General features: G+C 43.2%; 2 protein-coding genes and 1 long non-coding RNA gene across 7 annotated transcripts in view; 2 read left to right on the top strand and 1 right to left on the bottom strand.

Annotated features, from left to right (window-relative positions):
- Window positions 1-7,225, top strand: part of mgat4b (alpha-1,3-mannosyl-glycoprotein 4-beta-N-acetylglucosaminyltransferase B) — a 237,743-nt gene extending 230,518 nt beyond the window's left edge. For all 3 annotated transcript variants that reach the window (XM_072590342.1, XM_072590343.1, XM_072590338.1), the window contains one exon: window positions 5,687-7,225. In XM_072590342.1, the coding sequence (XP_072446443.1) occupies window positions 5,687-5,713 (27 nt within the window). In that variant the 3' untranslated portion in view covers window positions 5,714-7,225. The remainder of the gene's footprint in view (window positions 1-5,686) is intronic.
- LOC140491899 (uncharacterized) lies at window positions 1,591-14,384 on the bottom strand. The gene is made up of 3 exons (XR_011963449.1): window positions 14,311-14,384; window positions 11,496-12,125; window positions 1,591-2,887 (listed from the first exon to the last, which is right to left on the bottom strand). It is a non-coding gene; the product is annotated as an uncharacterized lncRNA (long non-coding RNA).
- Window positions 14,385-17,546: 3,162 nt separating this feature from the next.
- Window positions 17,547-27,818, top strand: part of canx (calnexin) — a 52,374-nt gene continuing 42,102 nt past the window's right edge. Inside the window, exon 1 of one of the 3 annotated variants that reach the window (XM_072590336.1) lies at window positions 17,547-17,624. The gene's annotated coding sequence lies outside the window, so the exon portion shown is untranslated. Of the gene's footprint in view, window positions 17,676-17,933; window positions 17,953-27,818 lie in introns of those variants that run through there. The other 2 variants (XM_072590335.1, XM_072590337.1) reach the window with 2 other exon arrangements.

Here is a 27,818-nt window from a genome sequence, read left to right as displayed (position 1 = left end):
AGGCATCATCACCCTCATCTACAAGTGGAAGGGGGAGAGGGAGGAAATTAGAAATTGGAGACCGATCTCACTGTTAAATACAGACTACAAAATCTTGTCAAAGGTCATGGCCAACCGGGTCAGGTCTGCTCTGGGATCGGTGATCCACCCGGACCAAATCTGTGCTGTACCGGGCAGGAAGATCTCTGAGAGTCTCGCACTCCTCAGGGATACGATCGCCTACGTGCAGGACAGGGGGGTGGACACCTGCCTCATCAGCCTGGACCAGGAGAAAGCCTTTGACAGGATATCGCATACATATATGAGGGATGTCCTCTTCAAAACGGTCTTTGGGGAGGGAATTGGAAATTGGATCAGACTGCTCTACACCAACATTGTCAGTGCAGTCTCAATCAATGGGTGGGATTCAGATAGCTTCCCTGTAAGATCTGGAGTCAGGCAGGGATGCCCCCTCTCACCCACCTTGTTTATGTGTTGCATAGAGCCATTTGCCGAATCCATCAGGAAGGATGCGAGCCTGAGAGGGGTGACTATTCCTGGCAGTGGGGGCCTACAGGTTAAGGCCTCCCAGTACATGGATGACGTTGCCGTTTTCTGCTCGGATCCGCTGTCCGTGCACAGACTCATGTGCATCTGTGACCAGTTCGAACGGGCCTCGGGGGCCAAGGTAAACAGAGGCAAGAGCGAGGCCATGCTCTTCGGGAACTGGGCCGACCAATCCTCTATCCCCTTCACCGTCAGGACTGACCACCTGAAGGTGCTGGGTATTTGGTTCGGGGGGGCTGGGGCGTGCGCCAAGACCTGGGCGGAGCGGATCAGGAAGATGAGACTGAAACTAGGCAGATGGGAGCAACGGTTGCTCTCCATCGTGGGGAAAAAACCTGGTCATCAGGTGTGAGGTACTCTCAGAATTGCTATATGTGGCACAGGTCTGGCCTATCCCCAGGACCTGTGCCGCCGCAGTCACCCGGGCCATCTTCCAATTCATTTGGAGATCAAAGATGGACCGGGTCCGAAGAGACTCCATGTACAAAGACCGGTGCAATGGGGGAAAAAACACGCCCAATGCCACCCTCACCCTGATGGCCACCTTTGTGTGTGGCTGCATCAAGCTGTGCGTGGATCCCCGGTACGCAAACACCAAGTGTCACTACGTACTGAGGTTCTGCCTGTCCCCGGTGTTGCGAAGGATGGGCCTGGCCTCGCTGCTGCGGAACGCTCCGAGTAGTTGGACCGTTCCGTATCACCTGTCCTTCATGGAGAAATTTGAGGAAAAACACCTTTGACCACAAGTCCATCAGGAAGTGGTCAGCACATAGTGTCCTTGAGACCCTTCGGGAAAAGGAGAGGGCGGATCCTGTCGAGCGGTTCCCTGAGCAGACTGTCAAAGCCATTTGGCAGAATGCCTCATCGCCAGAACTTTCCAACAAGCACCAAGACGTGGCTTGGCTGGTGGTGAGAAGGGCTCTGCCTGTGAGATCCTTCATGCACGCCTGGACTCTCTGCCGCACCACACGCTGCCCTCGAAGTGGCTGCGGGGGGGACGAGACTGTCACACACCTCCTTCTGGAGTGTGCCTATGCAGAGGAAGTCTGGAGAGGAATGCAGTGGTGCTTGTCGAGGTTCGTCCCGAGCAGCACCGTGACGCGGGACTCTGTACTCTACGGCCTGTTCCCTGGGACTCACACCGAGACGAACATTAACTGCGCCTGGGGGATTATCAACTCGGTGAAGGATGCTCTCTGGGTGGTCCGAAACCTGTTGATCTTCCAGCTGAAGGAGTTGACCCCGACTGAGTGTTGCAGACTGGCACATTCCAAGGTCCAAGACTACGTGTTGAGGGACGCTCTGAAACTTGGGGCAGCTGCCGCCAAGGTGCAGTGGGGAAAGACCACCGTGTAACATCGGCCTGCCTAAAGAAGAACAGGGGGCCCATGCGGACGTTTTTTTGGGCTCTGCTGATGCCTCAGCTAAATATATGGGCATATGATTGCTTTTTACAGGTCTGTGTATTTCTCAATGATAAATTCTGATCTGTGTTTGTAAATGTTGACATATGTATGGCATGACCAAATGTACAGACCATCAAATCATTTTATGAATAAAGTATATTTTTGAAATAAAAAAAAAAGTAGGGATTCCACATGAAAGAGAACTGCCCTTCTGTATAATATCTATAGGGCTTAACGGATGCTTCAATTCCTGGTCTTGAGAATCTGATCATTTCTTCCTTGAAGCTTCTCATAGCTGAGTTTCGACTTTCTCAGCATCGAATTGAGCCTTCATGGTTTTAACGAACACTTATGGTTTGGAACCTTCAAACTCCTTACAATCAAGTAACCTATTACTTAAACAGTTCCAAATTATCCCCTTTAGAATAAACTGTTTTATACGTCCAGCTTTAGCCAGGATTTCTGTGGAACTGAAACCAGAAATTTTCTTCAAGTTTTGTTGTTTCCCTAAACTAATTCAAGCACCATTCCAGAACCTTTTGACTTAATCCTCATTCAATATATAGTTCACTTTGGGAGAGTTTTTTTAATTCATAAACAATGTAAACAAATTCCCATTAGCCTCGAAGATCTGTTAAACTCATACTTTTTCCTAGCAAACGTAGCTTCAGAAAACCTTACAATTAATAAACCCCTTTTTGAGACCGCACAAAAGCCACATTCCATGGGTTTAAAGTTTAAACCCTAAAAGCCATTGTATCACAACATATATAAATCACACATTATACATCATACTTTGTACAGATACGTTTCCTGGCACTTTTATGCCACCGAATCTCTTTGCCCTCTTCTACCACTGGTTTGAAATGTAGTGATTGTCACAAAGTGGTAGCTAATTAAATTTTATGATGTCTGGAATTCTCCTTTTCAATGTCCTGGAGAGCAAACCAAGAAAAGAAAAAAAAAAATCATATTTCTATAAGTCTGCATTAGAGAGGTGTGTAGGTGAGGTACATAGAAGTGGTATCCACAGGGCACTGATGCTGCTGTCCCTTGGGGATAATGACTGAGCGTACTATAGGTGTGATCTTCCCAATGCCCTCTTCAGTTAGATATACAACACAGAAACACATCCTTTGATCTAACTCATGTATGCTGACTAGATATCCTAGGTAAATATAGTACCATTTGTTGGCATTTGGCCCATATTCCTGAAATCCCTTCCTTTTTATATACCCATCCAGATGCTTTTTCAATGTTTAATTATACCATCCTCTGCCACTTCCTCTGGCAGCTCATTCCATACATGCACCACCTTCTGCATGAAAAAGGTGCCCCTTAGGTCGCTTTTATATCTTTTCCCCCTCACCTTTAAACCTATGCCCTCTAGTTGCGGACTCCCTCAACCCAGGGAAAAGACATTGTCTAGTTACCCTATCCATGCCCCTCATGATATTATAAGGTCACCCCTCAGTCTCCAAAACTCCAGGGAAAATAGCCCCAGCCCATTTAATCTCTCCCAATAGCTCAAACCCTCCAACCCTGGCAACATCCTCGTAAATCTTTTCTGAACCCTTTCAAGTTTCACAACATCCTACCTCTAGCAGGGAGACGAGAATTGGAAGCAATACTCCAAAAGTGGTCTAACCAATATCATGTACAGCCACAACATGACCTCCCAACTCCAATACTGAATGCACTGACCAGTAAAGGCAAGCATACCAAATGCAGCCTTTGCTACCCAATCTACTTGTGACTCTACTTTCAAGAAACTATGACCTACCCTCCAAAGTCTCTGTTCAGCAACACTCACCATTAAATGTATAAGTCTTGACCTGATTTGCCTTGCAGCACCTCACACTTTTCTAAATTGAACTCCATCTGCTATTCCTCGGCCCTTTGGCCATCTGATCAAGAGCCCATTGTACTCTGAGGTAACTTTTTTGCTGTCCACTACACTTCCAATTTACTAGTAAACTTACTAACCATACCTCCTATATTCACATGCAAATCATTTTTAAAAATGATGAAGAACAGTGGACCCACCACTGATCCTTGTGGCACACCACTGCTCACAGGTCTCCAGTCTGAAAAGCAAACTTCCACCACCACCCTCTTTCTTATACCATTGAGTCAGTGCTGTATCCAAATGGCTAGTTCTCCCTCTGTTCTGTGTGATCTAACCTTGTTAACCAGTCTAATATGATGAGTCTTGTCGAAGCCTTCCTGAAGTCCATATAAATCACAAGCACCATTCTGTCCTCTTTGTTACTTCACAAAACTCAATCAAGTTTGTGAGACATGATTTCCCACACAAAAAGCCATGTTGACTATTCCTAGTCACTCCTTGCCTTTCCAAATACATGTACATCCTGTCCCTCAGGATTCCCTCCAACAACTTGCCCACCACTGATGTCAGGCTCACCTGTCTTTAGTTCCCTGGTTTATCCTTATCACCTTTGTTAAATAGTGGCACCACGTTAGCCAACCTTCAGACTTCCAGCACCTCACCTGTGACTTTGATGATAGATATCTCAGCAAGAGGCCCAGCAATCACTTCCCTCGCTTCCCACAGGGTTCTAGATTATACCTGATCAGTTCCTGGGGAATTATCCACCTTTATGCTTTTAAGACATTCAGCGCATTTTCCTCTGTAATATGGACATTTTTCAAGATGTCACTTGGGCCAGGTGCTGGCAGGTGGGATATCTGGTCGACGTGGACAAGTTGGACCAAAGGGTCTGTTTCCGTGCTGTACATCTCTATGACTCTGTCACTATTTATTTCCCCATCTTCTATATCTTCCATATTCTTCTCCACAGTAAACACTGATAGAATGAACTCGTTCAGTATCACACCCTTTTCCTGTGGTTCCACACATAGACGGCCTTGCTGATCTTTGAAGGGTCCTCTTCTTTCCCTAATTCCCTTTTGTCCTTAATTTATTTATAGAATCCCTTTGGATTCTCATTAACTCTATTTGCTAAAGCTATTTCAAATCCCCTTTTGCTCTCCTGATTTCCTCCTTAAGTATGCTCCTACTGCCTTTATACTTTTCTAAAATTCACTCGATCCCTGCTGTCAATATCTGACGTATACTTCCTTCTTTTTCTTGACCAAAACCCCTCTTTCTGTAGTCACCCAGCATTCCTATACCTACCAGTCTTGCCTTTCACCATAACAGGTACACACTGTCTGAACTCTTGTTAGCTCATTTTTAAATGCTTCCTGATTTTCAGCCATCCCTTTACTTGTGAGCATCAGCCCCCAATCAATTTTTGAAAGTTCTTGCCTCGTGCTGTCAAAATTGGCCTTCCTCCAATTTAGAACTTCAACTTTTAGATCCAGTATATCCTTTTCCATCACTGGCCCCCAAATGCTCCCCCACTGACCCCTCAGTCACATGCCCTGCCTTATTTCCCATCAGGACGTCAGGTTTTGCACCTTCTCTAGTATGTACATCCACATACTGAATCTTGGAGCAAGACCATCCCATTTTTATGATCCATCCCATTTTTATGATCCATCCCATTTGCAAAAGGGTTAATCAAGTATCAGAGATGTGTTTAAGTGGAAGCTTGATAAACAAATGAGAAATGAATTGAACATCATGCTGATAAGACTACAGTGGCTCTTGTAGTATAGTTTGTATATTGAATTTATGCTGCAAAAAATGAATGAAAAAATATGCCTTATCATAATGATTTATGCCAATATTGTGGCATTTCTTTCAGATATTTATAAAGAAAGCTGAGACTTAAAAGTAGAGAAGATTTAGTTTTGACCATGATGGAGTGGGCTCTCCTCTGGACTGGAACTTATCTCGTGGAATCTCTTCTTTGATCATCGATTTCATCGCAGAAAGACTCAACCATCTGTTGGTCAATTCAGGAAGAGAGAGAATACCCTGAGTAAGGCAAACACCCTCCCCTCCTCCCTCCAAAAAAACTGTCTACTCTGACACATCAAAGAACTGCTTGTGCCTGATGGGACTCCATTTTATACTTAACAGAACAAAAATTGTGTGGAAAAAATAATCTGTTTATAATAGGATCTTCCATTCCAATGCATACTGATCCAATTTATTAAAAGTGGCAAAATCTTTAACCTCTACCTTATTGATTGTGTCGGCTGTGAGGTACTAAACTGATGGACAACTTCACTTCGGAGAAAGATGGGGAGTGAAGGAGGAGGACTGGGATAGCTGGCATTTCTCATTGAAGGGAGGAGGTTTGTGGTGCCTCTCTAATGGAATAAAGAGGATGGAGACCAGAGTATGAGGATGGTCTCTGAACAACGAATGTCTCAAATCAGGGATTTATCCAGATCATTTACATACACATTTTTACTCATTTTAGAGACAATTTTATAACCACTAAAATCAACAATATTTCAAATATCAAGCCTGATTGCTGATTGTTAATACCTGAAATATTTGACTTAGTTCCTTCAAAAAAAGGGTGTTGGATAAATCCCATGTAGAATTCTCATGTAGATTTGAAGATGAAATGTGGAAAGAAAAATCACTTTCTCAGCAGGGTTTGATGAGGGGGTGGGAGGGTGAAGGTTTGAAGGCAGTTTGGCCCTTTTACTGCTGAACTGATGGTGTGGAAATTTGACACAAAAAGTTGAATGTGAATGCTCTATTCCAGATCCTGTGGAGGTTGAGGGGTACTCGGTGTCAAGAGCTCATTTATTTACTTTGCCCACTGAATGCAGATCTTTGTTTATAAATCCTTGTCAACCAAAACAAAGCTGTATAAGATTCTCTGCTTATTTATGGTCCAAATGTCGAAGGGTCTTAATGTTGCCATGTCAATAATTGTACTGCAAAAGTTGGTGTGAATAGAAAGTAGAAGCCTCTCTCTGCTCCCATCAACCTTTTCATGTAAAATTATTGTGGGGAGGAATTCTACTCCCCAAGGTCTTTTTATGTTAATGGTAATAAAGTTCAGTGAATGGAAGAAAGAATTTAATATATTCATTTTATAAACTGTACTATTTTACACAACAATCTGTAAATGCGGTCCAGTTTGTAGATAATAAATGTGTATCATTAATAATGCATAATTGTGAATGGGGGAAAATCATTGTAATCAAGTGACCATGAATCAGTCTGAGTAAGTCTAGTTAACCTGAATATTTCGACTTCATTTGAGTGAAGATTGGTATCCTAATGGCTCAGGTCGTAAAGCTATTTGGCCGTAGTTTCCTGTTTTCTGTCTCCTTCCCTTATTAAATAAAGGATTTACATTCAAATCTAATTAAACTTTCCCTGAATCTAGGAAGTTTTTGAAAATTAAAAGCAATGCATCAATTATTTCACTTGCTACTTCTTTTAAGATTCCAGAATGAAATTCATCAGGATTTGGTACTTGTCGGCTCGCAGCTCCAACTATTTGCTCAGTACCCCTTCTCAAGTTATTGTAATTTTCCTTAGTTCCTTCTTCCCTCCCTTCTGTTCTCTCATTTTAGAACTGGTTTTAGGATGCTTTTTTTCCCTATATAGTGAAGACTGATGCAAAATATCTGTTTTGTTCATCTGCCATCTCTTTCTTTTCTATTCAGAAATCTCCAACTCACTTTCTACATGACCAACTTAGCTCATTTTGCTAACTTTTAAAAAGTTATATTTATTATCTTACTGTCAGTTTTTATAGTTCTGGCTAGTTTTATCTCAATCTAAATTTTCCCCCCTCCATAATTTTTTATGTGGAGGTGCCGGTGTTGGAGTGGGCTGGACAAGGTCAGAAGTCTCACGACACCAGGTTATAGTTCAACAGATTTATTTGAAATCATAAGCTTTTAGAGCACTAGCCATTCATCGGGTGAAGTAATTTTTTAGTGTTTCTTTGCTTTTGAAAACATTCTGTCCAATATTTTGACCTGCCTCCTGTCTTTACATGTTTTTTTCTTTAAGTTTGATGCTATATATCCTTTCCAGTTATCCACAGGTGAGTTGGAACTTTCCCATTCTTTGAAATGTAACTATTCTGTGCATTCTGAAATACCACCTTATATATTGGCCAATGTATCTCCATTTATGTATCCTTCAACCTACTTTGCCAAATCACTTTAGCCAGCATTACTTTTATGCATTCAATCTCTTTAAGTTTAAATTTTAATGCAAGAAGTAGTCTTCTCAGGTTGTGAGCAAAATTTAATCATGATTGCTGTTACCTCAAGGGCCTTTGAACCTTGATCATTAGTTTTACCTCATTGCACAATACCATGTCTCATACAGCCTGCTGTCTGGTTGCTTCTCAGCCTCTGAGACTTTAGTGAAAATAGCAGGTTTGTCCAACCACTGCTTGTACATAATCTAGCCCAAACCTTCTGGCAGCCTTCTGGTAAATCTCTTGCATCCTCTCCAAAGCCTCTACCATTCCTAGTTTGGTGACCAGCACTGCACATAATATTCAAAATATGGCCTAAAGTAGTTTTATACAGCTGCAACATGACTTGCCAACTTTTATATTCCATGCCCTGATGAATGAAGGAAAGCATGCCTGACACCGCCCTTACTGCCTTATCCAATCATATTGCCACTTGCAGTGAATTATGGACTTCCACCCACTGTATATTAATGCTTCTCAGAATCCTGCCATTTACTGTATACTTGCATTTGACATCTCAAAATGCATTTCCTCACATTTGTCTGGATTAAAATCCATCTATTTCTCCACCCAACTTTCCAAATGATCTATATCCTGCGGTATTAGATTAGATTAGATTACTTACAGTGTGGAAACAGGCCCTTCGGCCCAACAAGTCCACACCGCCCCGCCGAAGCGTAACCCACCCATACCCCTACATCTACATCTACATCTACCCCTTACCTAACACTACGGGCAATTTAGCATGGCCAATTCACCTGACCTGCACATCTTTGGACTGTGGGAGGAAACCGGAGCACCCGGAGGAAACCCACGCAGACACGGGGAGAACGTGCAAACTCCACACAGTCAGTCGCCTGAGGCGGGAATTGAACCCGGGTCTCCGGCGCTGTGAGGTAGCAGTGCTAACCACTGTGCCACCGTGCCACCGTATCTTTTAACAACCTTCCTCACTAACCACATATCTACAAATTTTTATCCCATCTGCAAACTTCCTAGTCAGACCATCTATATTTGCATATATATTACAAACAGAGGTCCCAGCACTGATCCTTGTGGAACCTCACTGTCAGAAACCTCTAGTCAGAAAAGCACCCCTCCACAAATACTGTGTTCTGTGACCAAGCCAATTTTGTATCCAATTTACCAACTCCCTGTGGAAGGGCTTATGCCCGAAACGTCGATTCTCTTGCTCCTCGGATGTTGCCTGGCCTCCTGTGCTTTTCCAGCACCACACTTTTTTCAACTCTGGTCTCCAGCATCTGCAGTCCTCACTTTCTCCGAACTCCCTGTGGATCCCAAGTTCCTTAAATATTGTTCACATACAAGCTGTCCCTCAGTCCAGGAGCTAATGTTATTGTCATGCTGATGATTCCTGGCCTTCACATCTGCTCCTAATCTCAGAAAGCAATCGGCCTTGGGATAAAGGTTGCTCTGCATACATACCCATGGTGTAGACATCTTCCCCACTGCTTGAACAAAGCAACGATGTAAACACAATGAATACCAGTAATTTGATTTTAAAAGGGAAGCAACTCCTTCCACAGATCTTGGTTTACAGCAGTATCCTTTCCCCATATTGATCCAAATTCCAAAATAAACAACAGGAAGATGTGGTTTTACAATTACTACTCCAGTGATATTACCGGTCCATCCCCAAACTCTGGAACACAAGTTCAAATCCCACCACAACAGTTGGGGAATTTAAATTCTGTTTTGTTCAGATAAATCTGGATTAAACACAAAAATCAGCACTTGACTCTTAACTGTCCTTTTGAAATAACACAGCGGGCCACTGAGTTGTATCTTAATGCAACGGATCAGACAAATAAAAATAAAACTCCATGGACCATCTAGCTATCAGACTAGTGACAACTTTGAGTTAAGGATTATCAGATCTCGTTGAATGGTGGAGCAGACTTGATAAGCTGAATGGCCTACTACTCCTTCATTTTATGGTCTAAGTGATCTACTCATAATCGTATAGCAGCGTGTATATGAACTTTAAACATCTTGTGGTAACAGTTCTGTTGAAATGCGGAGTGTGCAAATGTTTAACTTCTTGAGGGGCAATAAATGATGGCATCCTGTGAATCAGTTTAAAAAACAATCAAAGTTCTTAATAAATGGAGCTGAGTGAGTTAGGTTACAAGGACGGTTACATACAAGGTTTTTAATTCCCGATTTCAGAGACTAAGGAGTGATCAAAATGTGGAGATAAAGAATCTGGTAGCGTAGATAGAGCAAAACTTCCTCTGGTGGAAGTTTGCAGAACAAGGGGGATAGAGCTATAAAAGTAGAGTTGGCTGTTCAGAAGTGATGGCAGGAAGTACTTTCTTAAATGAAGTGTCGTGCAAATCTGTATCACTATATCTTTGATAGGCTTTTAAAACGTGAAACATAGAAACTAGGAGCAGGAGTAGGCCATTTGGCCTTTCGAGCCTGCACCACCATTCGACATGATCATGGCTGATCATGCAATCTCAGTATCCCAGTCCCGCTTTTTCCCCATATCCTTTGATCCGTTGAGCCACAAGGGTCACATCCATCTCCCTCTTGAATATATATAATGAACTGGCTCCAACAGCTTTCTGTGATAGAGAATTCCACAGACTGACAACTCTCTGGGCGAAGAAATCTTTGCTCATCTCAGTCCTGAATGGCTTACCCCTTATTCTTCGACTGTGACCCCTAGTTCTGGACTTCACAACATTGAGAATGTTCTTCCCCCATCTAGCCTGTCCAGTCCCAGCAGAATGTTATATGTTTCTATGAGATTCCCCCTCATAGTTCTAAATTCCAGTGAGTACAAGTCTAGTTGATCCAGTCTTTCCTGATATGTCAGTCCTGCCTTCCTGGGAATCAGTCTGGTGAACCTTTGGATTCCCTTAATAGCAAGAATGTCCTTCCTCAGACTAGGAGATCAGAACTGCAGAGAAGGTGTGGCCACACCAAGGCCCTGTATAACTGTAGCCAGCATTTTCCTCACTGCCTGTTGCACCTACATGCCAACCTTCAACTGTTCCACCATGACACCCAGATCTCATGGCACCTCACTTTTTCCTAAACTGACACCATTCAGATGATAATCTGTCACCAAAGTGGATAATCTCCCATTTCTCTACCTGATACTGCATTTGCCAAGTATTTGCCTACTCAGCCAGTCTGTCTAAGTCACCCTGCAACCTCATGGCATTCTCCTCATAGCACACATTATCACCCAGCTTAGTGTTGTTTGCAAATTTGGAGATATTGCATTCAATTCCTTAATCAAAATTGTTAATGTATATTGTGAACAACTGGAGTTCCGGCACTGAACTCTATGGTAGCCCGCTCATCACTACCTGCCACTCTGAAAAGGACCCATTTATTCCAACACTCTGCTGCCTGTCTGCCAACTGATCCTCTGTCTGTGTCAACACGTTACCTGATATCGTGAGCTTTCATTTTGCTTCCTAATCTCTTGAGTGGAACCTTGTCAAAAGCCTTTTGAGATATGCAATGTCCACTGATTGACGCATCCACTGGTCGCATCTTCAAAAAATTCCAGAAGCTTTGTCAAGCATGATTTTCCTTTCGTGAATCCATGCCAACTTTGACCAATTGTGAAACTGTTTTCCAAATGCTCAGTTATTACATCCTTAGTAATTAACTATAATTTTGAAGCTGAGGTCAATTGAAAACTCAAACAGAGGATGAGTGGGTTTTGTTAATAAGTGTGTTGGTAAGAGATCCTGTGGGAGATCCAATGTTTAATGTCCCTGCTGTTGAGCCAGAGGCTCTGGGTTCAAATCCCATCTCCATATGTGATGGCCATGGAAGATGTGACATAACCTGGTCAAATAGGTTGGATCAATTTGCAAGTCCTCCCATCACACACCAATGGTAGGTGATAAGTGCAGGAGAGATTCCCAATCAGTCATATAATGGAAAGAATGCCAGACATGCTATCGTCACAACATTCACGTAAATTGCCCAAGTTGTGACAGCAACTCATTAGATTGTTTGATTATTCTGTCTATGCAGGAATGAGAATGGCATTAGCAAGGGTCAGTGCCTGTAAAAAAAAAGGAGGAGTTTTAGAATTAGAATTACCTTTATTTGTCTCATGTATTCAAATTGGTACTAAGTCATCACTTATGGTGACATTCTAGGTACAGATTCTTAAGTATAAATTCTTAGGGGAAAAAAATTCAAAAAATAAATAAAAGGTCCAGAAATAAATTTTAAAAGTAGAGAAATAAGAGTTCAGAATAACAATCCTTTCAAACCTAGACTACCCTGGGCTTCACTGAGGCTGGGAGTTGAATCTACGCTGAGGCTTGGAGTCAGAGTCCAGTTTATGGGTGAGGCTAGTGGTTAAGACCGTGAGGCAATAAATCTTTGATATCATTGCTTGCCAAAAGATGCGCACACAGAATGAGACTAATTTCAGCTCTAGTAATTGTGAAGAAAGACCATTTCTGCCTTGTTTTCAGCTCTGTATACATTCACTAACTCACCATTTTCACAAGGCCACAAAGGACTGCATCCCTGTCTTTTGCCTCACCTTGTATATCAGTAAACAAAATGGTTAATTGACTAAATGACTCGCCTCTAATTATATAATTTTATAATAGACAGAACATGCAACAGAACTGTTTGCATTTAATTAACTGTGCAGGTTAAACATGCACTGTTAGACATGGGAACGAGCCAAGTCTGTTTAGAACTAATGTTCATTCCAAGAATAGTTTCATTAAGGACAAGAATAAAGAAATAGAGAATAAAATAGGTGGATGGGTTAAAGACTTTTCCTGTCCTTAAACATCATCATCATGACTCTGATCACAGATTATCTACTTTACAACTCTTTCTACATTTCCTAAATGATTACAATTGTTGAATAAAATGCACTGAATAAAATTAACAGGAATATCGTGTAATACATATTAAAATTTAGAAAATCAGAGATTGAATTACACAGATCGTGCAAGAGTTTACAGTTTATCAACCTCTTCGGTCTGTTTTTATCATGGGGTCTGTTTCCATCCTGTACGTCCCTTCAGTCCAACTTGTCGCTGCTGACCAAACCTCCCAAACCAAACTAGTCCCACCTGCCTACATTTGGTCCATATCCTTCTAAACCTTTCCTATTCATGTACCTAAGTGTCTTTTAAATGTTGTAATGATACCTGCATCTATAACTTCATCTAGCAGCTCATTCCACATATGAGCCACTCTCTGTATGAAAAGGTTGCCCTTTAGATCCCTCTTAAATCTTTTACCTCTCCCCTTTTAAAACTGGGAGGGGGCATATTTTTAACTCCCTCCTCTTAAGGAAAAGAACTTTGTTATTCACCTTATCTATGACCCTCCTGATTTTATAAACCCCTGTACAGTCACCCCTCAAATTCTCACACTCCAGTGAAAAACCTTCCAGCCTCTTCTTAACTCAATTCCTCCAGTCCTAGCAAAGTCCTTGTAAATCTTTTCTGAACCCTCTCCAATTTAATAATATCCTTCCTGTAGCAGGGTGACCAGAACTGTATAAAGTACTCCAAAAGTGGCTTCAGCAATATCTTGTGCAACCTCAACATGACACCCCACCTCCTATACTCAATGGTCTGAGAAATGAAGTCAAACATGCTAAATGCCTTCTTAACCATCCTATCTACCTGTGACGCAACTTTCAAAGAACTATGTACCTAAGCTCCTATGTCTCGCTGTTCAACAACACTACCCAGGACCCAACTATTAACTGTGTAAGTCCTACCCTTGTTCTTCATGAGCAAAAAGACAAAACATTTGACAATATCAAACTAACATATTTTCTCATCTTCATCAATCATTGCTGAAATTGTGTTTGGTCTTGCTAATCTGCTGTTTAAACTCTGGCCTTTTTGCATTGACTCCCCTCCTTAATCCTATAATGGTGCAGCCATTCCATATTTTCTATCTTACTTCCTGTTTTGCTTTTCAATTTTGGCAGCTATACCTACAGCTGTCCGAGTCTCAGACACTGGAATTCCCCCTAAATTTTCTCCTCCTTTCAACTTCTACCAGGATGGAATGTGAAAGGTTGAATCTCGGACCCTATTGTTTGACAACAGACTCATCCATATCCTGCTACAATGACAGAAACTAAGTTCAGACAAGGACTTTCAGCAAGATGAATTTTTGGAACAACCAGGGAGATGATTCAGACCAGCAAATGAACAAGTCTCTGTCTCAGAAAACAGAGAATTCAAGTTTGTCTTTACCTCTGCATTTGAGGAACCGAACCAGGTTTTTATGCAGTGGAAGGCTACATCTTGACTTTAAGTGGTGCAGGAGCTGCTGTTGAATGTAATAAATCATAGTGAATTTATCTTCCAAAACTTCCAGACTATTAGAAACACAGTGCTGGAGAACCTCAACAGGTTTGGCAGCATTCATGCAGAAAGAAATAATGTTAATGTTTTAAGTATAGTGTTACTTCTTCAGATGTCTGAGGAACTCCTGTAGCAATGTCCTGGTTTGAGATTATTGACATCACAACATAACTTCAGTCATACCAGTCTCGAAATGTCAACTACTTCCCCCACCCCCACCCCTTCCCATTCCTCTTTATCCCTTCTGCTGCCTCTCTTCTCCCCATTTCATGCTCTCCTTTCCTTTCTCCTCCCAACTCTATCCCTTCCCTTCTCCTCCCAGCCTGTGCTGCTCTTACCCTCTTCTGCTTCTCTTCTCCCCCTCCTCTTTCCTCCATCCCCTCAGCTCTTCCCTTGCTCCCCACCCTCCTCTCCCCTGCCCCTTTTCTCCTTTTCCTGATGTTTGCCTGTGTCCCCCATCCCTGATACCCCGTTTCCACCCCCTCACGTACACTCCCTGACCTATCTACATCACCCTCCTATCCCCTACAGACACCCCTTTTTCTCCTCCCAATTTCCATCTCCTCTACACTGACCCTCCAACTTCCTCTCCCTGGTCCTATAATTCTCCCATGAGAGGAAACATTCTCTCAGCATTTATCCTGTCAACACCTTCAGAATCCTATTTGTCTCAATGTGATCACCTCTCATTCTTCTAAACTCCAATGAATAGAGTTCCAACCTGTTTAACCTTTGCTCATAAGATAATCCATTCGTACTGGGAATCATCCAATTAACCTTCTCTGAACTGACTCTAATGAAATTATCTATTTCCTTAAATAAGGGGACCAAAATTGTTCACAGAACTCCACATGTAGTCTCACCGACACCTTGTACAATTGCAATAAGACTTCCTTACTCATACTCTGGGCAAACATTCCATTCATCTTCCTGATTGGCTGTTGCCTCCATGTGTTAGCTTTCTGTGTTTTGTGCACAAATACCCCCAAGTTTCCTTTTGTTGCAGCTTCTCTATCTATGCCATATACCTCCTTCAATATCATGGTTTCTTATCTTATGACAATGTGTTGTGAAGTACCTTGTTGAATGCCTTCTAGAAGACCAAATACAGATCATCTCTATCCTCTGTTGTTCAGACTTTCTTGAAAAACTCCACCAGTTAGAAATGATTTCCCTTTCATTAAATCATACTGACTCTACTAGATTAGATTATGATTTTCCAAATGTGTCGCTATTGCTTCCTTAATAATTGATTCCAACAATAGATGTTTGTCTATTCAGCCAAGAGTTACCTGCTTTTTGCCTTTTTGAATAGAGGTGTCACAGTGACAATTTTACCATCAGAGAACTCAGGAATAGAACAATACAGCACAGGAACAGGTCCTTCGGCCCACCATACCTGTACCGACCAGGATACCACTTAAATTAATCTTATCTACCTGTACATGGTATCTCTCTGTTCCCTTCCAATTCATGGAAGGTCTAACACCTTTTAAACTTTGCTAACAGATCTGCAATCCTCCAGCACTTCTCCAGAATCATAGAATCTCTGAGATGGAAACATTAAGCCCAACAAGTCCACACCAACCCTCTGAAGAGTAACTCATTCCTTTACCCTATTGCTCTAAATTTACCCATGACCAATACACCTAACCTACATATCCCTAAATGCTATGGGCAATTTAGCATAGCCAATTCACCTAACCTACACATTTTTGGATTTTGGAAGAGACTGGAGCATCTGGAGGAAAACCATGTAGACGTGGGGAGAATGTGCAAACTCCCCATATTTAGTCACCTGAGGCTGGAATTGAACCTGGGTCCCTGATGCTGTGAGGTAGTAATGCTGACCACTAAGCTGCCATGCTGTCCCTATGCCACTGTTGGAAACTTATAGAGTCATAGAGATGTACAGCATGGAAGCAGACCCTTCGGTCCAACCCATCCATGCCGACCAGATATCCCAACCCAATCTAGTCCCACTTTCCAGCACCCGGTCCATATCTCTCCAAACCTTTCCTGTTCATATACCCATCCAAATGCCTTTTAATTGTTGCAATTGTACCAGCTTCCACCACTTCCTCTGGCAGCTCATTCCATACCCATACTACCATCTGTGTGAAAAAGCTGCCCCTTAGATCTCTTTTTATATCTTTCCCCTCTCACCCTAAAGCTATGCCCTCTAATTCTGGACTCCCCGATCCCAAGGAAAAGAATTTGTCTATTTATCTTTTCCATGCTCCTCATAAATCTCTTTGATTTGAGTCATTTATGTATTGTCATGTGTACCTAAGTACAGTTAAAAGCTTTGTTTGTGAGCAGTACAAGCAGATCATGGTAAGCAAGGACATACAAATCATGTGGGGTGGGGGAGGAGAAAGAAACTTAAGAGGCCTACAGGCTACATTGCACAGTGCATGGGCTAGGCAAGATAAGCATTACTTGAAGTTAGAGAGTCGATTCATCTGTCTAATAACAGCCGGAAAGAAGCTGCCCCTGAACTTACTGGTGTGTGTGTGTGTGTTTGTGTTCAAGCTCCTGTATCTTCTGCCTTATGGAAGAGGCTGTAGGAGAGCATTACTGGGTTGAGATGGGTCTTTGATGCTGTAGCTGTCTCTTTTAGGTTTCTCAGATGCAAACCACCAGGGGTAACTTAACCACATTTAGTGTCATTAGTTTGTGTAATACTACTTCTCTAATAATGGCTTTCTTCCCCAGTATTCTTTAACATTAATGGAATGTTCAAAGTAACTTCCACCACAAAGACAGATGAAAAATACCTCTTTAGCTCCTTACCACTTCCTTGTACCCCACAACTATTTCCCCTCCTTCATTTTCTAAGAAACCAGTGTCCACTTAGATCTATCAGTTCTAAAGAAGCTTTTCCACCCACTTTGCTGAAGCACCAGCTGATCCATACCTCTTTCCAATAGTCGCTGCCCACGTGGTTCCTGCCCCCCACCCCAAGCCATTCAGCGCCACACTTCCTCGTCCCGGCCTAGACCAATCAGCGGGCTCCACGAGGGGAGCCGGCGCGGCGTGGCGACGGAGGTTAAACGATTGGCGGAGTCTCCGTCCAATCGGCAGTGAGGTCGTCTCCACGCGTGGCCAATCGGAGAGAGCACGCGCCGCCCGCCCCGTCAGGAGGGAGGTGGGGCTGGGTCACGTGAGTAGCGCAGTTCCCGGGCGCCGAGGAGTCGAGTGTGAGTAGCAACTGCGGGGGTAGCACGGGGCGATACTTTGTAACCATCCGGGTACGGAGTTTGTTACCTTTCCCCATTTGTTACTTTCTGAGTTCGGAGGCTCGCTACAATGTAGCGGCTCGGGGTATTTCCTGCATTGATCCTCCTAATTCTCTTAGCAGTCACCCTTTTTCTCTTGCTTTACTGTGGACGGCCCGGGCTGCGATTGGCGCCCGCCAGCAAGTGCTTGGGGCTTGGGTGTGCGGATCCCTTGCGCGTTGCCGCATCTGCTGCTGTACCGAGGTGACAGCTATCCGGCTTCCCGGTAATCCGCCTTGGGGAGGGAGGGGTGAGTGTGCTGGGTTGAGCGACTTGCTGTCTCCCCCCACGTTTATGCGTTTGAGTCCCTCTCTTAGGCCTGCATTCTATCCGTCTTTTCGGTTCCTGTTTTCACGTGATGTCCTTACTTTAAGTATAGAATCGAGGTACCAGGGCTCTTCTGTTTGTCATTTGCACTTTAATGAATTCACTTTATATACTGTAGATAGAATAGAGATTAAGGCCATAGCCACATCGCATCTTCAACTTAATATTCTTTAATTGTCACTTACTTCAGTCGTTGGTTTGTCCTGAGGTTTCTTTTTACTATTTAGCTTTGAGGCATCTCCTGTGTAGTATTTTCTGGAAACGTCGTCATCATCCCTTTTGGTCCCTAAAGCAAGTTTTAATTGTGTGCAACTGAATGAGTTCAGTATTACAAATGTGCTATTTTTGCAACTGGAAAGGAAGTTTATGGCATTTGCGAGCTTCAGAAAGTCAATCCTGCAGCACATGAAGTCATTAAGTGTAGCCATTGTTCTAATTTGGTAGCGAAATTTTGCACAGCAGCTTGCGGTGAAATAATGGTCACAGGTCATCTTGAAGTGATGTTGGTCGAGCCCAGTGGAAGAGAACACCTTTTAAGGTGGCTTTTTAAAATCAATCTGGTAGAGTTTGGGCTTAAAATCTCTCAAGATGGCACCTTCAGTGTAACAATCTTTCAGTACTACACTGAGCATCAACTAAGCTTTTATGTTCAAGCTTAAGATTCTGAATACTCTTGACAAGGTAATATGGAAGAGACTTGTTTGTCAGACAAGAACTAGGGAGTACAGTTTATAAAACTCTAGGTGTTGCTTTTTAAGACAGATGAGAATTTCTTTGGGTTCTGATACTTTGGAACTCCTGTCTCAAGATGGTGGAGTTATTAATTTTGAGGTAGAAGTGGGTAGACACTTAGGCAAGTGAACTGAAGCTCATTGGGGATTGTTTTGAATTTCACATTCAATTCTAAGATAAGACATTATCTTATTGAACAATTAGATTTAAGGGACTGAATGGCTTCTGTTCCTTTTTACCTAGTTTGTAAATCTCTAATGTGGAGTTTGAACCCTCATCTTCTGACTTAAAAAAAAACACACTAAGCCATAGCTGCTGCACAGGAAATGTTGCATATCTGTAAATAAGTACTGGAGCAGTATAGCAGAAATTCAGTACATTTTTTAAAAAAAAGTAATTTGAATTTGAGTGATTTGATTCTGCAGGGAGAAAGTGAGGACTGCAGATGCTGGAGATCAGAGCTGAAAATGTGTTGCTGGAAAAGCGCAGCAGGTCAGGCAGCATCCAAGGAGCAGGAGAATCGACGTTTCGGGCATGAAGCCCTTCTTCAGGAATGAGGAAAGTGTGCCAAGCAGGCTAAGATAAAAGGTAGGGAGGAGGGACTTGGGGGAGGGGCGCTGGAAATGCAATAGGTGGAAAGAGGTTAAGGTGAGGGTGATAGGCCGGAGTGGAGGTGGGGGCGGAGAGGTCAGGAAGGTGGTGCTGAGTTCGAGGGTTGGGAGACTGAGACGAGGTTTGGGGGGGGGGGGGAAATGAGGAAACTGGAGAAATCGGAGTTCATCCCTCGTGGTTGGAGGGTTCCTAGGCGGACGATGAGGCACTCTTCCTCCAGAAGGACATTGCCAGACCATTGCAACATGACAGCAAGAGGAAGAGTGCCTCATCGTCCGCCTAGGAACCCTCCAACCACAAGGGATGAACTCAGATTTCTCCAGTTTCCTTATTTCCCCTCTCTTCCCCCACCCACCTTGTCTCAGTCCCAACCCTCGAACTCAGCACCACCTTCCTAACCTGCAATCTTCCTGACCTCTCCGTCCCCACCCCCACTCAGGCCTATCACCCTCACCTTAAGCTCCTTCCACCTATCGCATTTCCAACACCCCCTCCTCCCTACCTTTTTATCTTGGCCTGCTTGGCACACTTTCCTCATTCCTGAAGAAGGGCTCATGCCCGAAACGTCGATTCTCCTGCTCCTTGGATGCTGCCTGACCTGCGTTTTTCCAGCAACAAATTTTCAGCTCTGATTTGATTCTGCAGTCACACAGTTCAACATTGCCTGGTCATACCTTATAACAGGCAGCCTTTTCTTATTTATTCATGGGATATCAGTTTTGTTGGCTGGGCCAGCATTTTTCAATTCTAAAAACAAGTCATCTTGGACCAGCAACATTACTCTTTTCTCTGCTGGTGGTGGTGGTGGGTTTTTTTTTTTTTTGGAGCACTTTCTGTCCTTATTTCAGTGTTCCAATATGTGCAATATCTTGCTTTCATTCACCAGATTGATTGATTGCTGAGATTGGGGTGAGGTTGTCCTATGATGACATTGAGTATACTTTCTGTGGGTTTGGAACTTAGCTGATCTTGTTAAACCATCCAAAATACTTAACAGGCTTAATCGGTTCAAATGGTGAGCCTGGTTTTGCTTGGCTGGAGAGGTTCTAACTAGTGAGTTAGAGATTTGAGATAACCAAGTTAATCAAGAAATCTAATGCAAAGCTGGCCTTTATATCTATTGGAATACAAGGATGCAGAAGTTACATTGTAGTGATACAAAAGCCTGGTTAGACCCCACTTGGAGTATTGAAAAGATCTGGATACTACATCTTAGGAAGGATATATTGGCCATAGAATGAGTAGAATGTAGGTGTGTAAGAATAAGGGCTTAAGCAATGAGAAGTGACTATTCAAATTAGGTCTGCTTTTCCTAGAATTTAGAAGGGTAGGTAAAGTTAAGCTGTTTGTGCTGGTTGAGGATTCTAGAACGGAGGGGGGCTATTAGGGCCAGACCATCAGGAGAGATATTAGGAAGCACTTCTATGCACATGATGGTGTTTGAAAGCCTATTCCACAAATGGCAGTGGATGCTGGATCAGTTGTTAATTTTAAATGTGTGATAAAATTTTAAGCAAAGGTTTTGAGAGATATGGGTCACTCACAGGTGTGTGGAGTTAGGTCACACACCGGCCATGATCTCATCAAGTGGTGGAATAGGCTTGAGGGGCTGACTGGTCTCCTCCTGTTCCTATCGACCATGTAAGACTCGAGGAGAAATCCCTTCACTCGTCTTGTGATATGTGGTGCAGAAATGAACTGTTCAGCCCTTCCAGTTCATGTTAGTGTTTATGGGTCATCCTGACCATCACCTGACTCCTCAGTTAAATCAATAATTGTGACGCCTCTTCTCTGTCTTGCTACCCTTGATCGTATTAACTACATACTGTTCCCTTTTAAACATGACCTGAAGGTTTGAGACCTGCTTCCACACTCCCACTGTCCTTTGTGTGTAGAGATGTGTTTCTTCTCAGTTCCAAATTGAATTTTTTGGTGACTCTCTTAGTTGATTGCCTGCAGATATGTTCCATCTCACAAGAAGAAATGTTTTCTTTGTACCATTCTTGACAAAGCCACTTATAATTTAAAAGTTTTCTAGGTTAACCCACAGCACCTTTTTGAATGAGAAAAGAGACCCAGGCAGTCAGGCATTTCCTGATTACATAAACCCCACACATTTGAGATTCCTTTAAAGCTCTGTGTCCTCTCCAGTGTCTTTGTCTTTTCTAAATTATCATGACCAGAACTATATTTGGTACAACCAAGACTGAATACAGGTTTTACATTACTTTTGATTCTGTCCTTCTAGCGTTTGTTTCACTGTTATCTCTCAAATTTTGAGATTGATATTTGTACTTTGAGATCCCATTGTTAACCTCTATCTCACCAAAACTTGCAACTTCCAGGTAATAAGTTACCTCCTTGTTTTGCCTACTGAATGTACTAAGTGCTTGATCTTTGGAATCGTCTACCCTAGAGGACTCTGAACTCTTACTGAAGAGAATTTGGGTGAGGGATTATGGGGTAGGGCAGAAAGATGAAGGTGATGAAGATCAGCATTGATCTGAGGAGGAGCGATCTCCTTGAACTGCTGCTGCTCCTACTATTTGTGATCTAATGGCCTTTCAAGTTAGGCATTCCTTTGCACAAAATTATTGATATGGAGCTTGTTGCCCCACTGCGTGACTTAGGTAAAGCATTGAAATGGCAAAAGGAAACACTGGAAAGATTGAGCATGTTGTCTTTGATTCTTGCCATAAACTGTTCCTTGACTTGCCTATTCCTCCTCCATCCCCTCCCCATCCCAATTTCTACCTTAGCTCATTGAAATGGCAAAGATGATTCTTCCTTGGCATCACCAAGAGCAACTTGGTTCCATTTCTGAAACATTGCCCTACCTCAGCTCATCTCTGGCCGAACTGCTCATTCATGTCTTTTGTTTGCTCTCAAATTGGAATATTCCCATGCTCTTCTGACTGACCCCCACACTTTGCACCCTCCTGCAAACTGAGATTATTCAAAATTTTGCTGTCTGTAACATAATTGACACTAAACTGTCCAAGCAATTTTGCTTGTGCTTTTTTTTAATTGGCTCCCAACCAGATTTGAAAGTTTATATATTCAGTCTCCTATTTCTCACCACCTCCAGTCTTACAACTCATTAGAACCTGCTTCCTGTGTATACTTAATTTCTACCACTCAGTCTTTGACAACTGTGCCTTCAACTTTGTATAATGAATGTTGCTGCATCATGGCTAAGACCAGACCTGTTGTCATAATCTCTTAAAAACATTTTTAAAAAGCTACCTGATGGCAAACTTACACAATATTGTGTCCCTTTCCTCTAGGCTATCAAAACTAGTCCAGAAATCCATGCTGATTGTCATGTCTATTGACATCTATCTCTTGTGTATGATGTGATCTCAGTCAGAGACAGGCGCTGATTGAAATGCAGTGAATCAAGCTTGACACCCAAGCCATCTTGTGGTAACTGACATTGGCAATTAGTGCAAATTGTCATTTTGGATTGTGCAGTGAGTTCTCGTATGACTTGGATTTTGTTCAAGGTAATCGTGGCAGAGAGAGATTCAATCGGTTGTATTCTAGAATTTCAGAGCACTCAGCTATTTCATCCGAAAATGTTTTTCTTTTCGATATATTGCAACTTGCTGAGGCATTGGCATAGAGCAAATAGAAGTCAAGCCAACTGATACTGGGACTAAAATGGGCATAGTATAAAAATAATTTGCTTAGGCTCAACTTGAATAATTTCACGTGTAGAAGGTTGACAGCAATTTCATAGGATGGATAGACAAAAAGCAATATTTCCCTTGGGTATTTTGGGATGGAGGTCCCTCACTAGGGGATACACTTTTAAAGTTAGAGCCAGGCTGCTCAGGGTGATGCCAGAATGTACTTCTCTGGGAAATCTGGAACTTTGTTTTTTTACTTTAGGGATTTTTTTTTTGGTCGTACCATTAGAAATAGGAACAGGAGTAGGCTGTTCAGCCCCTCGACTGTGTTGCTGGAAAAGCACAGCAGGTTAGGCAGCATCTATGGAACAGAAGAATCGACATTTTGGGGCAGAAGCCCTTCATCAGTAATGAGGCTTGTGAGCTGGTTGGGTCTGAAAGATACATGGAAGGCGGGCGTGGGTCTGGGGTAAAGGTAGTTGAGAATGAGATAAGTATATGAAGATGGGGGTGAAAGTGATAGGTCGGACAGGGAGGTAGCGCAGATAGATGGGAAGGAAGATGGACGGGGTCAAGAGGGCGGTGCAGAGTTGGAGACCTGGGACTGAATAATGTGGGAGGAGGGGAAGTGAAGAAACTGGTGAAATCAACGTTATCCTGTGGGGTTGCAGAGTCCCCAGGTGGAAGGTGAGGCGTCGTTCTTCCAGGCATTGGGTAGTTAGAGTTTGGTGGAGGTGGCCCAGGACCTGCATGTCTTTGGAATGGAAGGTGTGAGGGGCAGGGGGGGTGGATTTGAAGTGTTCAGCCATGAGGCAGAGGGGTTGATTGGTGCAGGTGTCCCAGAAATATACAACGGAGGGAAATAGATAGTGACATTCTGAAAAATGCCCATAACACAGAGGAGGAAGTGCTTGATGTCTTGAAACACCTGAAAGTCGATAATTCCCTAGGACCTGATCAGGGTGTACCCTAGAACTCTGTGGGAAGCTAGAGAAGTGATTGCTGGGCCTCTTGCTGAGATATTTGTATCATCGATAGTCACAGGTGAGGTGCTGGAAGACTGGAGGTTGGGTAACATGGTGCCACTGTTTAAGAAGGGTGGTAAGGACAAGCCAGGGAACTATAGACCAGTGAGCCTGATGTTGGTGGTGGGCAAGTTGTTGGAGGGAATCCTGAGGGACAGGATGCACATGTATTTGGAAAGGCAAGGACTGATTGTGGATAGTCAACTTGGCTTTCTGCTTGGGAAATCATGTCTCTCAAATTTGATTGAGTTTATTGAAAAAGTAACAGGATTGATGAGGGCAGAGTGGTAGACATGATCTATACGGACTTCACAGTATGGTGTTCAAGGTTCCCCAGGGGAGACTGGGAGAACTAGCCATTTGGATACAGAAGTGGCTCAAAGATAGAAGACAGAGGTTGGTGGTGAAGGGTTGCTTTTCAGACTGGAAACCTGTGACCAGTGGAGTGCACAAGAATTAGTGCTGGGTCCACTACTTTTCATCATTTTATATAAATGATTTGAATGCACACATAAGCGATATAGTTAATAAGTTTGTAGGTGACACCAAAATTGGAGGTGTAGTGGACAGTGAAGAAGGTTACCTCAGAACAATGGGATCTTGATCAGATGGGCCAGTGTGCTGAGGAGTGGCAGATGAAGTTTAACTTGGATAAATGTAAGATGCTGCATTTGGGGAAAGCAAATCTTAGCAGGACTTATACACTTAATGGTAAGGTCCTAGGGAGTGTTGCTGAACAAAGAGACCTTGAAGTGCTGGTTCATAGCTCCTTGAAAGTAGAGTCGCAAGTAGGTAGGAGAGTGAAGAAAGTGTTTGGTATGCTTTCCTTTATAGGGCAGAGTATTGAGTACAGGAGTTAGAGGTTATGTTGAGGCTGTACAGGACATTGGTTAGGCTATTTTAGGAATATTACATGTATTCTGGCCTCCTTCCTATCAGAAGGATGTTGTGAAACTTGAAAGGGTTCAGAAAAGATTTACAAGGATATTGCCAGGGTTGGAGGATTTGAGCTATAGGGAGAGGCTGAATAGGCTGGGGCTGTTTTCCCTGGAGCGTTGGAGGGTGAAGGGTGACCTTAGAGGCTTATAAAATTATGAGGGGCATGGATAAGATAAATAGATATAAAGCCTTTTCCCTGGGGTTGGGGAGTCCAGAAAAAGGGTGTAGGTTTAGCGTGGGAGGGGAAAGATATAAAAGAGACCTAAGGGGCAACTTTTTCACACAGGGGGTGGTACGGGTATGGAATGAGCTGCCAGGGGAAGTGGTGGAGGCTGCTGCAATTGCAACATTTTAAAAGGCTTCTGGATTGGTATTTGAATAGGAAGGGTTTGGAGAGATGTGGGCCAGGTGCTGGCAGGCGGGACTAGATTGGGTTGGGATATCTGGTGGGCATGGATGATTTGGATCGAAAAGTCTGTTTCCATGCTGTACATCTCTGATTCTAAATGTCCTCTGAAGTAATCCGCAAGTTGGTGTCCTGTCTCCCCGGTGTGGAGGAGACCACATCGGGTATAATGGATAAAGTATATGATATGTGTGGCAGTGTAGGTAAATGTCTGTCAGATGTGGAAGGATCCTTTGGAGGTGAGGTGGCAGTGTGGGCACAGGTTTTGCACTTCTTGCGGTAGTAGGGGAAGATGGGGGGAGGGGGCGGTGTGCTTGTGGGGACTGTGGATCTGACAGGGGAGTCACTGAGGGGATGGTCTTGCCAAAACACAGATAGGGGTAGGGAGGGAAATTGTGGGCAGCACGCTGGCACAGTGGTTAGCACTGCTGCCTCACAGCGCCAGAGACCCGGGTTCAATTCCTGCCTCAGGCGACTGTCTGTGTGGAGTTTGCACATTCTCCCTGTGTCTGCGTGGGTTTCCTCTGGGTGCTCCAGTTTCCTCCCACAGTCCAAAAATGTGCAGGTTAGGTGAATTGGTGTCACTAAATTGCCTGTAGTGTTAGCTGTAGGGGAATGGGTCTGGGTGGGTGCGCTTCAGCGGGATGGTGTGGACTTGTTGGGCCGAAGGGCCTGTTTCCACACTAAGTAATCGAAGCTTCCCACCAGCCCATTCTCACTTTTGATGGTCAGAGGAAATTCCTCTTCACCCCAGCCTTAAGTAGGCACCACTTAACTCTGAGACATTGCATTCTGGTCTCGGATTGTTTTCCCTCATGAGACATCCTCAGGTTTACCCTGTTGAGCCCCTTAACAATATTTCAATGTTTCAATCTGTCATTATTCTAAATTCCAGTGAGTAGAGCCCCAAACTATTAAATTTTTGCTTTTAGAACAATTCCTCCATGTTAGGAATCATCCCAGTGAACCTTCTCTGAACTGCATCCAATGAAACAATATCTTTTCTTAAGGAGATGAAAACTGGTCCTAGTACCCCTGATGTGTCTCACCAGCACCTTGTACAATTGCAGTAAGACATTCCTATTACTATACCCCTTGAAATAAGGGCCAACATTTCATTAGCCTTCCAGATTACCTCTGTGCTAGCTTTGTTTGATGCACATGTACCTGAAAGTCCTTTTGTGGTGCAGCTTCTCTGCAGTTTTTCTCCAGTGAAATAATACTGTTCTTTTGATCGCCCTTCCCAAATGAGCAACTTCATATTTTCCCACATGCTGCACTTACTGATTTTTTTTTTTTGAGCACTTAAACTTGCACTATCTCTCTATAAATTGTTTATACTCTTCTCTGATTGTTTTTGACCTATATTTGTTTATAAATTTGGCTCCTGGACATTCCCTTCTTTCCTCCTGGACATTCATGCAGTTGTGGCCCCAGCATTGATCCCTGTGGAACCTCGCTGGTCAGATGTTCGCCAACCTGAAAAAGAACTGCTTATCCCCACTTGCTGTTTCACCCCATGAACCAGTTCTCTATCAATGTCAGTGTATTACCTCTCAACACCATGGGTTTTTATCTCGCAACAATGTTTTGAGGTACATAGTCAAATGAATTCTGAAAGTTCAGATAGATAGAATACAAGAACTGGTTCTCCCCCCAATCTATTTTGGTTGAGACCATCTTGAAAAGCTCATGAATCAGTCAGGTGCAATTTCCCTTTCATGAAGCCATGCTGATTCTGCTTAATGAGACTATGATTCTCCAAATCTTCTGCTTAAAGAAGATGGCAAGAGTATTTTTTTTTAGGTAAGAGAGAAGCAAGAGTGGACATTGGATTCGTAGAAAATGAGGCTGGGAAAAGAAATACTGGATGAACTGAATAGTACTTTGCATCACTTCTCAGTGGAAGACCCCAGAAACATGCCAGACTTAGAGGCAGGGCAGAAGTGAGTGTAGTGGCCATCAGTGAAGAGGAGGTATTGGGGAAGGTGAATAAATCACCTGGACTGGTTGGTCTACACCCCAGAGTTCTGAAGGAGGTTGCTGAGGAGATTGTAGAGGCGTTGTTGGGGATCCGTCAAGAACAACTGGAGTCATGAGGGGTCCCACAGGACTGGAGAAGTGGCTAATATGACAACCTTATTTAAGGAGGGAAGAAACAAGAAGACAGAAAACTTTTAGGCTGGTTAGCCTGACCACAGGTGTTAGATTTTAGAGGCTATGATTTAAGGATGGGTTGCAGAGTACTAGGAATCGTATGATAAAATAGGACAGAGTCAACACCGCTTTGTCAAGGGGGGGTCATACGTAATGCATCTGTTCAAATTCTTTGAGATTGTGTCGAGCAAGTTAGACAAGGGAGAGTCAGGAGGCTGCTGAGTAAGATGAGCCCATGGTTTCAGAGGTAAAATACTGGCATGGATAGAAGATTGGCTGACTGGAA

This window comes from Chiloscyllium punctatum, chromosome 20 (assembly GCF_047496795.1).
Source record: "Chiloscyllium punctatum isolate Juve2018m chromosome 20, sChiPun1.3, whole genome shotgun sequence".
NCBI classification, from domain to species: domain Eukaryota; kingdom Metazoa; phylum Chordata; class Chondrichthyes; order Orectolobiformes; family Hemiscylliidae; genus Chiloscyllium; species Chiloscyllium punctatum.
Note: the sequence above shows the minus strand (reverse complement) of the source record. Positions and strands in the feature narration are given on the sequence as shown.